The sequence below is a fragment of the Curcuma longa genome, chromosome 6 (genome assembly GCF_044706935.1).
Source record: "Curcuma longa cultivar G26 ecotype Majalengka, Jawa Barat chromosome 6, ITB_CL_G26_1.1, whole genome shotgun sequence".
Lineage (NCBI taxonomy): Eukaryota > Viridiplantae > Streptophyta > Magnoliopsida > Zingiberales > Zingiberaceae > Curcuma > Curcuma longa.
The window spans coordinates 3,900,745-3,917,703 of NC_133866.1; the positions used below are offsets into that span (position 1 = coordinate 3,900,745).

The window sequence follows — 16,959 nt, forward strand, 5'->3', positions numbered from 1 at the left end:
ATTCGAATTCGGCTCGAATAATTATTCGAACATGTTCGAGTTCGGCTCGAATTCGATAATTTCGAATACGAATCAAATATTATTCGAACTGGCTCGAAAAGCTCGCGAGCCGGCTCGATTCGTTTGCACCCTATCCCAACGGGGCCCACCGGTCGAGGTCATGCGAGAAAGAGAGAGAAGAGAGGCTCATATTGGAGATCGATCGAGGGATCATAACGGGAACGGAAGCAGCAAGCGAGGCGAGGGGATCGGAGAGATGGCGACGGATCGAGAGAAGGAGCGGGAGGCGGAGCTGGAGAGCGCCATGTACACCAATTGCCTCCTCCTCGGCCTCGATCCCTCCGTCCTTGGCGTCGGTCAGGCCGGCGGCAGCCCCAGCGCGGGGCATTTCCGCCACACCAATCCCAAGTTGGGCGAGCAGCTCCTCTACTTCCTCCTCTGCGCCCTCCGAGGCTCTACCAAGGTAGCAGTTTCGAATGCATACGGGATTGCTGTGATTGTTAAATCTGACGCGGATCTGGTGCCTTTTTTTCTAGGATTTTGATAGGGTTTGGCCTATCTTCGATTCCGCCCAATCTAGAGATTTCCGGAAGGTTTGTGTTCCCTGGCGATTTTAGTTTTCTCCTTCTTGTATAGCTTGTTTTGCTCAATTCTGTTGTTCTGTTTTCGTAGTAGATTGTGCAAGGGATAATTAGTGAGCTAGAGTCGCAAGGCGTGCTGCCTCGGAGTAATTCTAGAGTTTCTTCTCTAGCAACTTGCTGTGGGCCAAGGTCAATCTGCGTTTTCTACGTTGTACAAGCAATGTTTTTCTTCTCTTGATTCTGGAACCTAGAAATTAGGTTTTCCTTCATCTTCTGTCCAAATCGAGGGCAGGAAGTAGGAATGGAATAGATTAAATGAAGAGAAAATAAATGACGACGTTATATTGTTTCTGCAAAACTTTTTGATGTTTCTTCAAATAGTCAATACGTGTCGTGTTTATTTGAATGCTTGAACGGCAGGAAGTATGAATGAAACAGTTTGAATTAAGGAGGGGGGGGGGGGGGGGGGGGGGGGGGGGGATGGGATGAGACATATGCATTATATTACCTTAGTTATACTCTGTTCCATTTATCTTGTTTACTGGTTATCTAAATGAAAGAAATAAAAGCACATTGTTACTTGTGTCTATTAGATGCTTAAACTTCATTTTGGCTTCTGGTTCATTGTAACTGGTTCAACTAGCTAGTTTGTTCCAATTTTGAAAACACTGGTAACATACATAAGATACATTTGCCCCACAAGTAAGTAGACTCCAAAACATATTGCATTGGAAGTAGTGGCAAATTTTCTAAAATTAACCTATTATAGAAGTTTCTGTCAATGGGTTAATAAAAGATTTCGTTGTACTATTTAAATATTGCCATTGTTGAGTTCATTGCATTATTGTAAATATCTAAATGACTTGTGTATAACAAGTGAGATAACTTTACATGGATAGTTCATTGTCGAGATAATATAAACATTGTCAAGACTGGTGGCATGACTAGAGGGGATAAATAGGTGCAAATATGTGATTAAAATAAACTTTTTCGATTCCTCTTGCAAATTCAAGGCTTAAACACTTATTAACACTCGTGTTAGTCAAGATCGAAGTTATATAGTGGAAATAAACAAACAAAACATGACTAGAATAAGCAACACTAATTTTAAACTCAAGGCATTTAACGTGGTTCGGACTCTGTAGTCCTATTACATGACCTATTAACTCATTAGATGAGTCACTCCTTCGAAATCCCCTATCAAATCTTCTCCTTCTTCGGAGGTGAAGAAACCTCTTATATAACACTTTTCTTTACAAAATATGAATATGATAGAGTACAACAGAAGTTATCGAAGGGATGTAGAAGATGAACCTTTCCTTGTTCCGAAGCCCTTGGAAGTCGTCTCTCTTTTGCTTGATTGTCACAAAAGAATTACAGTATTTTCGTGCATGAGTTGTCAAGTAAAGAAACTTCCAAAGCTTATATAGGCAAGGCTCCAATGGATACTGCTTTGAGTGCCTCCAAGGCTCCAATGGATACTGCTTTGAGTGCCTCAGTTGACTGAAATCCATTCAATAAACTAGTTTTAAAAACTCTATCCATTACCCAACCCTTGGTAGACTCGTATTCAAAGATCTTTCAATCAACTTAAACCCGTTTGAGTTGACTCAACACCATTCAATCAACTCAAGTGGATAAAATCCACTCGAATGGTCTTATTTTCAAACTCAACAAAAACCATTTATTTTGATCTGTCTATTTAGTGCTCTTTAGTTGATTGAACTCAAAATAGCGAGCAATATGTTGTTACTCGACTACCTAGTCGACTCAACTACTTAGTTGCTAAAAACCTTATTAGTCAATGAAATCTACTCAAGATTGATCTCCTTTAGTCAATTTTGACCCAAAACAACTTTGTTCCTTAGTCAAACACATTCCTAGGCAAAACCTACTGATAAATCTAAGATTACAATGCCTCATAATGTCTCACATCTCACATGCCAAGAGGCCTCGCCTCCAAGTTTTGTTACATTAGCCAAGGGGGCAATCTCTTGCCTCCAGATTTTCTTCCATCAACCACGGGGCCAATCTCTCACCTTCATGACTTCTTCTCCTCATTGGCACATGTTGCGCTCGAGCATCATGTCAACTCTTGTTGGCCATCTCCATCTGCCAAGGTGTTCTTGGACTTTTCCCTTTGTCAACAGGCCTTTGTGACTTCTTCTGCTTGTCAAGAGGCCTCGGCTCCAAGACTTTTCTGCCAAGAGGCCTTGCTTCTGGTTTTCCTCATTGGCACATGTAGCGGTTGAGCATCCTGCCAACTCTTGTTGATCATCTCCATCTGCGAAGGTGTTCTTGGACTTTTCCTTTTGTCAATGGGCTTGTTGGACTTTCATCTATCAATGCTTGTTAAACTTCCTCATCTGCCTAGGTTCTCTTAGACTCTTCCTTCTACCAATAGATATTGAACTTCTCCATCTGCTAAGGTTCGCCAATCACCCCTTATCTTCTCTGCCAAGTACCTTTTATATTTCTTCTTTACTTGACACCTGGTTAACCCTGACCACTTGAATCATTCTTGCATCAACAATCTTTTTCTCTCTTGACACCTGTTGAAACACCAACCTATCAAGTTCCCACATCTCACACTTGACATACATATCAAATTCACAGCGTAAACCTACAAGCTGGTCACATTTAACCACTTGGGACATGATTGCACCAACAAATATGATCAACATTGAGGCCGTGTTTCCTATGATGGAAGGCCAAGAATATTCCCTTGATACTAGGAATAGAAAAATAGGAGACATAAATATGGAAGAATAGAAATCATAGAGCATTTCTCTCATATTGTTTCCTTGAGGGGAAAGAAACATATAACCATTTTTTTTTGCATCACCTAGGAAGGACTCATATGAGGGAAGAATCATTATCCAAATCTTATATTTTTTCGAAAGCTTTAAATAATAAAATATTAATTATCAGGTGAAAATTATATAGAACTCTTTCACTCCATCAAATTCTCTGCAATGAAATGAAGAGCTTTTGGATCCCTTAATACCTTTCTCTCTACTTCTTTTCTTTCTACCATTTTTTTTCCTTCCTAGAGTGTAAATGATTCAAATACATAACCTGATGTTTAGTGGTATATGACAACAAAATGATGGACTTAGTATTTATGATGACAGGGTTCCAGTATAAAAGCAATACTTATTTCCACCTAGCCAATGGCTTAAAAACTTTTTAGTCAATAGACATAGCATGGCTATATGTAATGTAGGAGCATCTGAATAAACTGCTTTCACTATATTCTTTTGGGCTCATGATCTACATTGGATGTGTTCGTGAAACATAGCATTCTAAATTTAATACAATTTACATAATTTTATGACAATTCTGTCAATCCATATATCAGCAATACAACTTGGAATCTCAAGTAGATTTTATTCTCTTGCTTTCTTATGTTACTTCAAATTTATCTTATTTTTTTCTCTGCTGTACAAGATGACAAGCTGTGCATTTTTATTCGTTTTCTTATAATTTAGGTTTACTGTGTGACCTACTGATACCAGACTGAATCACATTCATTTACATGACTTCTTTGCTAAATAATGGAATCTATACGATGTTTAGAGCATTATTTCATTCCTAAATGCAGATTTGTGGAGCTTCTTTGGCAACTTTCTGTGCATGCTCTGCGAGAAGTTCATCAGCGGGCATTTGCTGATGATGTATCTTCTAATTCTCTGCCTCCAGTATTGACAGAAGCTTCTTATCAAAACGCTGCTGCATTGCTTCTAGTGACTAAGGTAATTCCTTGAATTGTTGCGTTGCATTACTATGACAACTAAGGGAATTCTAGATGTTAATTTATTTCTATTTCATGAGTGTTAGAAGATTGTGTATCTATTGTCCAATCTATGTTGAAGATGTATTTATCATGCGACTAAACTTTTAATTGCAATATTCAAAAGTTATAGTGATACTAGAACAGTCCTATAAAATGTCTAATAAGTCAGATGGGAGGTAATGAAGTTCTTACCTTGAAACAATATATTTTCTAACAAATAAAATTATTCCTCTTGCCTTTTGTTTTGGGGTTTAAAATGTAGGCATCCCTTTTAAACTTGTGATGTTTTAAACCACCTGATATAGTTAAAATATTCGATTATTTGTGGTTAACTTGGTTACTAAATGACGAAAATTCTATTGGCAGGCTAGAATAGCTCTTGAGAGAAGGAAATTTTTGGAAAATGCAAATGCTGCTGTTCATAGACAATCTGCTTGGTCAAATTTAGCCCATGAAATGACGGCAGAGTTTCGTAGCCTTTGTGCAGAAGAGGTAGATGATATAATATACAATTTGAGTTACATCCTCATTTATTGGGTTTTTCTGTATAAGGTTACTGATATTACCTTCTAAAACCTATTGCTTTATGAGGCCTATCTGCAACAAGAGTTGGAAAAACTGCAGGACATGCTAAACAAAGCTAAATTGGAAGGGGAGTCCTTTGATGATCACATTCCCAGCTCTCTTGGTCAGAATTCACACTTGGTTGCCAAAGCTACTCGTCTATGGGAATCATTATTAGCTCGAAGGAGTAAGTATGGAAATGAAAATGAAAATTTGTTACTCCTTTGTTATTTGTACCATAATTGGCAGGATTGACCAATCCCGATGTGGATCTGCCGAGTTGGTTCACGAGTTGCCAATGCTGATTTTATTCTGAGTGAAAAATTGTACACCCCTCAAGTTTGTGAAATCTTGATTAATCAAGGTCAAATTAGGGGAAATTCTTGATTAATAGGTAGTAATTGGTTGGGATATTGGATAATTGGTTGAATTGGAGAGAAATCGCTTCAATTTGGCATATTTTTTCAATTTTTGCTTGGGAATCCTTTTATAATGATAGGAGTTGGGACTGGGGACATTTGGACTTGTAGATCTTTATCTGGAACAGAGTCTTACTCATGCTTTTTAGAGGAAGAGAGCTCCAGGTGAATGATTTAGTGCATGCAGAGGTGGATAAACAAGGCAAATAAACTGACATTTGCTTTCGGAAGTTCTTGAGGAGAAAGACAGGAGGTGTTCTAATGTAGCATTGGGATGAACACAAGCCTCACACACAGGAGAATTAGAATTCTTATTATTCAGAGTTCACTACTGTATAAAGAGACTAGACACTTTTTATAGATTTGATACACTACAAAATAGGAAATAACTCAACAAACTAGGAATATAACAATCACTGACAGTTGATTGCCAAATCAGAGATGAATTACTAAATACAACTCAAATCAATTCAATTCTTAATCTGTATCATTCCCCATTGAGAAGAACTCAATCCATCGAGTGAGGAGATTAAGATCAACGATGCCTTAGGTAAGTACAAAGTGGGAGTGCCACTAGAGATGAATTGATTTGTTGTTGCACTATTTCTTCAAGTAACTTGGGGGGCAAGGTTTCAAAGCTCATCATCCTAATCCAAGCATCATTGATGCTCGAAAGCCCCATTTTAATGAACTAGGTACCTCTAGTTGTTGCCTTGAGGAGTTAATATGTATTTTTTTAAATTCCACTAGATAGCTAAGTAGAATATTAAAATTGTTATGCATTTTCAAAGTTATGCAAAAAATAAAGGAAATATAAAAAATTACCAATAAAATAAATCAGTTCAGTGTAAAATTTATTTTTATTTGATTTTTGAATAATCTCCAAATATCGTCTTCTCTCTTCCAAGATTATCTATTGAGGTACATGAACCTTACTTACGCAGTGTCTCTTCTTTTATAAGTTTTTAAAAATAACTTTGTCTTATTATGATTTGAGCAAAATAGACTTGGTGTACTCAAAATAGTATAAGTAGAGTAAAAAAAATCTATTTTAGACTAAATAGAAATAAAATTACAATTTAGATCTTGATTTGGTTTATTAAAAATAGTCTATCTCTATTTGCATCACCACACTTCTTTAATTATGATGATCACTTGAGCTCTTAGAAAAATTTTACCCTGCCCACCAAATATGGTAATGATTATTATTTTGTGTTTTTTCTTAATCAATGTTTGTCTTGATATGCTAATAGCTATAGGAATTTTAAGTTTATCGCTCAAAATTGTCCAAGCTTTACCCAATTGCTTTGTCAATCTTGAAGAAATGTTTCTTCAATGTGCAGGCCAACATGAAATTTTAGCTTCTGGCCCAATTGAGGATTTGATCGCCCACCGTGAGCATAGGTGAATCTGTGTGTTTTTGACTATATCTCTACTTTGTTGGCTTATTATGTTTGCTTTGTTATGCTAGATATCGAATCTCTGGCTCAGCTTTGCTTGCAGCTACAGATCAAAGTTCACATATTCCATCTTCAGATGCCCTGTCAGTTTCTTCTGGTGAGGTTTCTTCACATGGAGGTATTAGGGAACATATGGATTCACTTCATTGTCAAGGTAAAAGTGACACTCTCTCGAAGATGGTCGATAAAGGTGTTGCTCCACCAACAGTTGATGTTGCTGAAATTCTTAGACGGTGGATTCATGCTTTACAACGTATTCATAAACATTCTCTTCATCTGGTAAGTTTATTCATTTTGCGCTAGTGTTGTGGGAATATATATTTGTTAGATATTCTGTAATATATTCATGAAGGTTAAATAGGAATTACAAGTAGTACATAACGAGCAAATTGTATAAATCAAGATAGATAAATATTTTATATGGGATATATATACCTGCTAATCCTATTTTTTATAAAATCTACTGAAATTTGTTTACCATAGACAATTCCACAAAATCTTTGTTCATAAACAAGATTTTCCAGTTACTTATTATGTTACTGATGATTAACATGAGATCTCTCAACTTGTCCAGTTATTTTGCACTGTCTTTCAAACAAAAATTTTAGTCTATCCATAGAAACAAAAGACTATGCTATCTGCCTTTTAATTATTTTGGACATGCCGAAATTCTGTTGTTTATTTGTGCATTGATTGCCTCTCATAGGGAAAATGCTAATACTTGAGATTGAGATTATGACATGAGTTGTGACTTGTGGAAACAACTACAGCAGCCACGTTAATTATGGACTTCAGCTTTGGAGCCAAGCTTTCCATGAAATTAGACCTATTAAATGATATAATGATTTAAACCAACTCTGCTACTGTTTATTTTGCCATACCAACTCTTAATTTTTTGTTATCTTATTCCATGGAAGGTCAAGGCTAATGATGGAGAGGGCCCACAGCTACTTCAGACTTCATCTAATAGTAGTACCAGTGGTCATGCCGAATCCTTGGCAGCTACTCTTGCTGAACATCACCAACATCAAGTTAGCATACAAGTAAGGTTACATTTGCTGCTATTTTTTTCTACTATAATCTTGATTGTGGATCTCAAAAGTAGTATGATATAAATTTATAATCTCTATAATATGAGGAAACTTACCTCTAGGCATTTAGTGGATGCAGAAAGTCTGGTAAACAAAACTCTGGACAAACTGAAAAGATAACATCAATTTGGGAAAACATATTTCCTTTTTTTAATTCGATCCGAGTCTTGTGCAACTTGGCAATATTCTTGTTTAATTGATTCATCTAAGACAAGTCTGAATGATTTGGGATGGGTTCCGTGAGCAATGGGCATGCTGTGCAAGTTTGCTTTTCCTACTCACTGCATTGATTCATACTGTAATTTTACAGTCAAGATTCATAAGTCATGTCAATCCTACAGGCAATGAGTGATATGTAGACATATATCCATGTCATCCCTTGAGAATTCTTGCTTTGCATGAGGATTATGACTCTTAGGAATACTATGAGATAAGGAATAACAACACATAATACTTTATATGGTCTTCACTCGACCAATTTCATACAGGTTTGTAATTGAAAAAATTTGTGAATGCTCATGCAATTTGTATATTACAATTCCTGGGTAATTGTGGATATGGGTGATAATTTATCATTTTTGCGTAGGATGGAGTAGAAGAATAAAATTCAAGATGAGTTTGCATCAGTTTTTCATAAGGGGTCGGGTAGTAACAAATATTTGATTCGTCCTCGTCCCTTGGAGAGACAACTCTTTACACTGCTTGTCACCATTTGTTTGCTTTTGCCTTATTTTTTATGTTTAGAATCTTGTAGTAAACATGCATGATCACTCAACTAATTTAATAAATGAAAATTTTCTCACTGCTTGGGAAACTCTTCTTTAATGGCATCTAAGTGTAGCAGTATCGAGATTCAAGACAGACAAGCATGAGACATTGGGAAAACAACTGTTATAGGTCAATGTGCATGCAAAAGGAGCCAGATAAACTATAGGCAACTTTAAACCCTGATGATGGGTTGGAACCGAAATGATCTTGGTTTGGATGGCCATTGATGGCTGGCACTAGAATGAAATTCAAAATTGAGTACAAAAATAGATAAATCTAAGATTATTTAATATGATGATAAAAATAAAAAACTGGTCACACTTAACACAAGTTCAAAAAACAAGTACATATTATAATGAACAAACATATTTTAATCCAAACAATTACATTATTATAATAGCATTTTTCTAAAATATAAACTAATATATTGAAAACACATGTATAAATTAAAAAATAGGGTCTAGGTCAAGTTAAGCCTTATTGGCCACATCTGCATTTTCATTGATCAACGACTAGAAAATAGTTTGAATTCATTTCATATGCACAGCCAAATGAAAAAAAACGTGAATACTTTCTTCAACTCTGAAAACAATTTATTCAAGGACGTGAACAAAAAAAAAGGTAAAATGGGCCTTAAGTGAAAACCATTGTGCATTTTCATTTTTTAGAGAAAAATATGATTAGTTTGAAGTTGTTAACCAATTTGGAGTCCTACAGTGAAGCTATGATATATTAAACATAAGTGCATAATTTGTGATATCATCTGTCAAGGAGATAATTATCTTCATATGGTTCACTAGACACAAAATATGGTTCTGTTTTGTGTAAATTATTTCTTATCTACTGAATTTGCTATTTTGTGCTGAAGCAGTTTTAATTTGAAATAACTAGTTCTTCTAAGTTTCTATGGTTGTTATAGCCCTCTCTGCACCAATTTTTGTTCCCCCATTTTTTCTTCCCTCACTCCTCGCTCCTCTTTTCTTTTTTCCACTGGAACTTCACTGCACTTCACTATTTTGGTTACACAACGTCATATATTTTTCCAATTATATTTTGCTTTCATAAAAATAATTTCACCAATTTAGCATACAGTGTCTTGTGTCTTCTAGATTGTTTTTTGGCTTGTTTTTTCAGCTAAACGAATTATTCAATACCATGTTCCTCTTCCCAACTATTATCCAGTTCCTTTCTAAATTCTTTGTGAAAGCTTTATGAATTTCACTGCTTTTTCCATGATTGATCAAATAAGTGTTCCAGTCCTAATTCATGATGGAATCTTTTGAAATCGAAGTAGATTGTACATTGGATGCATATCTGGACTTAACCCTCTGAAGGTTTTCCACAAGTGCACTTGAAGGGACCTCAATGGTGCTTTTCTGGCATCTTTAACACAGAAGAGGCAGCATAATAACCTATCAAAATGCATTCATGGTCCTTGTCAACGTTCTTTTGAACAAATTTTTTTTTACAATACCACCAAATAACTACTCATAACTTTTGTCACATTTTTGAATGCATATGAAATTATGAGTGGATGCAGTTAGCATTAAGTTTGAAAAGTAGCTGTTAAGCCTCTGGCGCTGAGCAAGAAATTTATACTAGGACTACCAAAAATAAGAATTTTGATTGTCCAATGTCTTGAAAAATATGAAATGGGATTTGGTGACACTGGTGAAAGAGCCACTTATTGATATCCTTTAGTTGATTGCTGTAGCATAGGGATCAGATTAATGAACTCTCTCATACAGTTTGAGGTTGTCTGCATTATCGTTCTTGCCTACTACGACTATTTCTTGTGAGCCTTAGATGATCCTTGATCTATTAAGGGCAATCATGCAACCAAGGGCTGAATCTCTGGGCTAGAATGGTAGGCCTGATTACAAGATAAAGTAGGCTCTAAGAACTTTGCAGTTATTAATTGTGGATAACATTTTGTTTGTTCCACTTCTTGCATGCGTTGTAATTTTGAGAAATCTTTTTGGACAAGGGTGTTTTCTATTAGAGTCCTTTGTAAAGAAATGTTCAAGGCCTCTTCATATGCACTTCCTGGTTAGTTTATACACTCCATTTTCCATGGTTAGTCAAGAGATCCCTGCACAAGGGAGTTTCCTTGTAGCCCAATAACTTTTTTTTTCTATGACTGATAATTTTTCTTTTTAAGTAAAATAAATTTCCAACTTACTTATAGTTATATAGATTTAACCTTTTCTTTTGGTGCAGGGACTAGTTAGTCAACTAAAAGAGGCAATTCCATCCATGCAGAAATCCATTGCAGAGCTTACTGAAGAAGTAAATATTTCTTCAACTACAATGGACGGGTTTAGTGCAAGGTCAACGTTAAGCACACAGTCCCAAGTGCCTCAAGTAACCTTGTCTGAGTATCTTAAATTCTTATCATTTGTTTGTATTTCTTTTTTCCCCTCCTAATACTTTATTTTCTTAAACACTGATCAGGGCGTTGCTAATGACGAAATTGTCGACTTAAATTCTAGAGTCTCTTCCATTCAGTCTGAGAAAGTTTCCACCAGTCCTGTTTTGAAACTCCCTCATTTGATCAGTGTGGCTCCAAATTCGTCAGCAAAAAGCATACACACAGCAAAGCAGTCTACTATTCCTGAATCCATCCAGGAATATTTCTATGCACATGATCATGCAGATCATCAGTTGAAAGGTTTCATTGCAAGTTGTCTTCCTACTCTAGTCTTTTTCTCAAACATATAAACAGCTTGTGAAATTTTTCAACATATTATCTTTCTTTTTTGCCAATCACTAATTGTCAGCTGGATACCTTTTTCCCCTTATACAGAGAATGGCAATAATGATGTTCAGAGTATTAGGCGTTCTGTTCGTGAAGCAGCACTGTCAGGACTTGCAAACAACTCAAATTTGCTAAAAGATAGAAGCAACGATCATGGCTCTCAACACTACTTCTTGCCTATGTCTACAGGAACTTCTCTAGTAGAAGTAGATGCCTCTCCTATCGAAAACAAACGAGGAGTCTTTCCACCACCAGATATTCATGCTCCCAGGAGTGATAGACATCCACTAAAAACTGACAGCCAACTAGATTCTCATGCAACTTTATCCAACAATTCACTTGGAATCCATGGTCACACATCTCTGCAAAGCTTAACCCAGTCACCCATTGTTAACTCGAAAAACCCCTCTTCTCGACATCAATGATTCTCTGGATCAAGCTTACTCGCCTCCATTTCTTATGGATTCATCATTCTTCCAGGATACAGATGAGGACCTGCTCGGTACATACTTCTCCCACTGAATTTATGCATATTATGTGTTTTGCTATATTTTTACCCAGTTCAGTATTCATCTTGATGTAGGTTTAGTGTGCTGAAAGTGGTGGTAATATCTTGAATTTTCTTAGGCGAACTTGTGTTTTCTTCTCGACATTTTTCAAGTACCTTTTCAACAACTACTCCAAAGTGTTTAATCTTCCTTGCAGCCCCATTGTCGGAAACTGAAGTTGCCCTGATCGACCACTAGAGATCGCATCGTCTCAGCCATCCGACAAACACTCCTTCAGTTGCTGAATACCCTCGGTCTCAAGGAGCAGCAGAATTCCGATGCTCCCTGCCGAATGCGACCGGAAACCTGTACATTGAAGTAGAGGCTTGCATTCAAGCGTACACCGATCTACTGATGCTAAATCACCCAAGGTCTTTGCTTGCCACAGTTACAGCAGCTTCTTGTATCGTAATATTCAATTGAAGGAACATTGTTCATATCAGACCTTGTCAAAAAAAATTTCTTCGATAAACTTTACTCTTATTCTCAATTGTTTGTTTCATGATCGTTATCATTCATGGTTTTTATACTAAACGAAACATCCTTCCTTTGAGAAACATGAATTCAGAGATCCAGTTTGTCTTAGTTTTGTATTCACAATCATATGTTTTGTTTATTCACAGAAATACATATTAATTTATTTAATAGCATCCTGTTCATCAGTTGGTTCATTTCTTCAACCTTTTGCATGACGAAGAGATGACGTCACATCTCCTCCACCAGAATCCACCCTTCTGCTTCAGCGCATTCCCGCGAGACGCCGGCAACCGCATCACCGTCGGTCTCGTCCCTTTCTTCATCTCCGCCGTTGAATTCTTTCTCTGCTTCAACGTCACGCTCTGCCTCTTGTTCACCTTCTTCTTCTTCTTCTTCCATGGTCGATGATTCATTGAAGGTATTGCAATTAGCGTACAGCTTCTCGACCATTTCGGTGGCGGATAAGCGGCGGTGGCGGCGGCGGCGACCTTCTTCTTCTTCGTCGTTGGCGGTGCCTGCGTCGACAAGCCGCCAGGCGACGAGGCGGTGGTTGAGGAGGACGTCGCAAGATTTGAGCTTCCAGGCGCCCTTGGCTTTGTCTCGGGACTTGGACTCGGGGATCGACCGCGATTCCCTGCCCCGGGCTCCCCGGCGGAACTTTCCGGTGAACTTGGAGTCGTTGGTGTGCTTCGCAGGCGCCTTGGCGAAGCGCCCGGCGATGGGCGGCCCAGACGGGAGGGCCTTGGACGCTGGCTTGGCGATGGCAGTGACGCGCACCATTCCGTGCTTCTTCCCGTTTCTCTCCATGGTAGTTGACGGTGGCGGTGGCGGTGGAGGAGCAAGAAGAGAAGACGAAGAGGTTGCTTCTCTGTCGGTCGTTCTAGTTCCGTGGAGAAGAGAAGTTGTCCATTTTTAAACACAAGTGTTTAAAATTATCAATCTAATTAGTTAATAATTAAAAGAGGTTCGAGTTAACAACGTTACCGTCTCATCTTTATTAAAATATTTATTAAATGTATTTTCTCATTATTTATAAAATTATTAAATTAATTTATTATAATAATATTTAATTCATTGATATTGAAATTTTAAAAACCGTGATAAAAGGTTTGATTGTTGACGTGATGTTAAAGAGTATGTCGCCGACGATGAAATAGAGATAGTGAAATTGTGATCAACTGCAGTTTCTTGATTTACTTTCTCATATATGATCGTGAGGTCGACCGTGTGGGGCCGATAAGGTGACAGATCCATCTTTTCTTACAAAAGAGATAGTGAAATCGTGTTGCACAGGATTTCAATCCATCCATAGCTGTTCGCTTTTGACATCGGTGTATAAGACATGTCGACCACTACGCCTAATTCCTTTTAAATTGAGTTAACTTAATTAAATTTAATTCGATCATAATTTAATTAAATTAAATTTAAATTAATCTCCATTTAGATCAATATATATTTTTTATCTCCATACTTATCTGATATATTTTATTCGACTTTAATTTAATTTTTATTCAATACCTTCAATTTCATGTTTGATTGGTATAAAATTTACATAGATAGACAGAGATTGGACTATAAGCCTAGATAGCTCATAATGTCATGAAAGTTAGGGTGCTAAAGCAAATATTACTAACCTGATTCTTCATTAATTTAGCTGTTTTATTATTATTATTATTATTATTATTATTATTTAATTTAAATATCGGAAAGGATTGGTAGAATAAGTTCGAATTCTCTGAAGCATATTATTATTGACAACTAAATTTGAAAGGAAAAAGTCTTTTTTAGTAATCTTGGAAGCTATGTAACAACTGTATCATGAGAAAAACAATCTCTTCAGTCCTCGCCATCATCGTGCTCAATTGAGGCGGTGGATTCCTATCGCTCATTCACATTCATCTCAGTCGGCTTCGTCCACTTCATTGCCAGCACGCTAGGTGTAGGACCGTCTCAAGGTTTTATGAGGTCCTAGATTAAAATTTTTTAAGACCTTTAATATTTTTTTTAAATATAATTTTTTTTCACCTTTTTTCATTCAAACTTGGGACTGAGAACAGCAGATTTAATTTTTTTTAAAATAAAATATTAATTTAAAAATACATTTTTATATAAAATTTAGTTGTCTAGTTGTTAGTTTAAAAATAGATTTTTATATAAAATTTAGTTTTCTAATTTTTGAGATGTAAAATTATTAATTAAATTTTTATATTGAAGTTTTGTTAATAATTTTTTTTATTGATAAAATTGCTAGATTTTTTAATAATTTATAATTTATACAAAATAAAAAAATTATTTCGAAGAAGATTAGAAGAAAAAAAGAGCAAAAAAAAATATTACCGAGTGAAGGAGGACTGAGCCTTGAGGTGAAAGATGTTTTTTAGAAAATCGACGAAAGAAATTACAGAGTACACAATATTAATCTATCGGTAAATTGGAGAAAACTCCCCAATTGCAAACTGGACTTTGCATGCACTCCCTATCCAACATTTTCTTTGCATGCACTCCCCAATTGCAAACTGGACTTTGCATGCACTCCCCAAATCCATAAATTTACAAATTTACCCCCCTCTCTCCACTCTCCTCTTCTCCCCCCTTTTCTTAATAAAAAAAAAAGACAGATAATCATTAATTAAACAAAGCTAGGTAGCGCAGGTGTTCGTTGCGGCCGCCTCGCCGGACCTCCTCCTCCTCTCCTTACTCCACCCGCTCCGCGTATTCCTCCGCTCGCAGAACATCACCCTCCCAGTCACTTACTGTTCCTCCTTCTGCGTGACGCTCCATGGCCCGCTTACGTACCTTCTCGCAGTTCGCCTCCGCCCCGGCATAGTTGGCGTGGCGACAGCCATGGTGTGGACCAACTTCAATCTCCTTGTCTGCCTCCTCCTCTTCGTCCTTCTCTCTAGATCCTGCCGTGATACGTTACCTGGCGGTGGAGTTGGCTTCCTCTCCGGCGAGTGGTTCCGCGGGTGGCCAGCGCTGCTCCGCCTTGCGGCGCCGTCTTGTGTCTCCGTCTGCCTCGAGTGGTGGTGGTACGAGCTGATGATCCTCCTCAGCGGCCTGCTCGTGCACCCCCGCGATGTCGTGGCCTCCATGGGCATCCTCATCCAGACCACCTCCCTCGTCTACATCTTCCCCAACGCGGTCAGCTTCGGCGTCTCCACCCGCGTCGGCAACGTCCTAGGCGCCAACCGCCCTGCTAAGGCCCGCGCCGCCGCTGCTGCCGCCCTCGCCGCAGCCCTCGGCCTCGGCCTCGCCGCAGCCCTCGGCCTCGGCCTCGCCGCCACCGCCTTCACCGCCTCCATGCGCCACCAGTGGGGACACCTCTTCACCCGCGACCCCGAAATCCTCCACCTCACCACTCTCGCGCTCCCCATCGCCGGTCTCTGTGAGCTCGGCAACTGCCCACAGACGGCCGGTTGCGGCGTCCTCCGCGACAGTGCCCGCCCGGCCACCGGCGCCGACATCAACCTTGGCTCCTTCTACTTGGTCGGCATACCCGTGGCAATCCTCCTCAGCTTCGTCGGAAAAATGGACTTGCCGGGGCTGTGGCTGGGGCTCCTTTCGGCGCAGGCCACGTGCACCGCCCTCATGACCGGCGCCGTCGCTAGAACAAATTGGGCATCGGAGGCAGAGCACGCCAGACGCTTAACCGACTCTTCTTCTCTCCTCCTTCAATCATTCCAATTGCTAATTGCAATGACATAATTCCAATTACCCCAATAACTACTCTGTCTCCCATCTCCGTGGAAGCCGAGAAGACGAAGACCACCCCAACACTAGAAGACATTCGAGATCCTTCATTAATGGTGATCCAGAAACAGCTCCAGTCGACTGGAATATAATCCCAGTCGAGTCAGTTTCGTCACTGTTCGAGATCAGTCGACTATAGTTAAAACTCAGTCGACTGAAGGTGGGTCTACGGTGAAGAATGGCCAAGATAGTCGACTGGAATGAGCTTCCAGTCGAGTCCAATTTGGTTCTGTGCGGGGTTAGTCGACTGGACACAAATTATAGTCGACTAGGATCATGTTCAGTCGACTGAATATCTGAATCAGTCGACTGATATCAGTTCAGTCAGCTGATTAAAAGTATCAGTTGAGTGCAATGCTGAAGGATTTAACCTAAGTTGACAACATACGCTCAAACATGATTAAGGGATCGATATAGTTGGTATGGAATGCCCAACCATGATCTTCGAACCAAATACACATGAATTATATATTGGTCGATAAAAATTCAGTCTCTAGCCCAAAGTAATGCATCATAACAAGTATTATGAACAAAGTAAGTTGTACAAAAACACAAGCAAGGTATTGTCTATGTATAGATGCAATCTAGTTAAAGTGTGAAGATGATCATGGAGTGATTTCTTAACCGACCGAGCACATTCCTAATTCTCGTCTTAGATAGCTAAATTCGTCTTCGGAAAGTGGTTTAGTGAAGATATCGACTAGATTTGATTTTGATTCAACATAGTTAAACACAATATCTCCTCAC

At 38.3% G+C, this 16,959-nt stretch overlaps 1 protein-coding gene and 2 pseudogenes across 1 annotated transcript; 2 read left to right on the plus strand and 1 right to left on the minus strand.

Moving 5' to 3' along the window:
* Nucleotides 1-211: 211 nt before the first annotated feature.
* Nucleotides 212-12,450, plus strand: LOC141830783 (AUGMIN subunit 6-like; annotated as a pseudogene).
* A 192-nt stretch (nucleotides 12,451-12,642) lies between these two features.
* Nucleotides 12,643-13,327, minus strand: LOC141831216 (uncharacterized). The gene has a single exon (XM_074718628.1). The coding sequence runs from the start codon at nucleotides 13,267-13,269 to the stop codon at nucleotides 12,691-12,693; it is 579 nt and encodes a 192-aa protein (XP_074574729.1). The 5' UTR covers nucleotides 13,270-13,327; the 3' UTR covers nucleotides 12,643-12,690.
* On the plus strand, nucleotides 13,268-16,351 carry LOC141830449 (protein DETOXIFICATION 48-like; annotated as a pseudogene).
* Nucleotides 16,352-16,959: the final 608 nt, after the last annotated feature.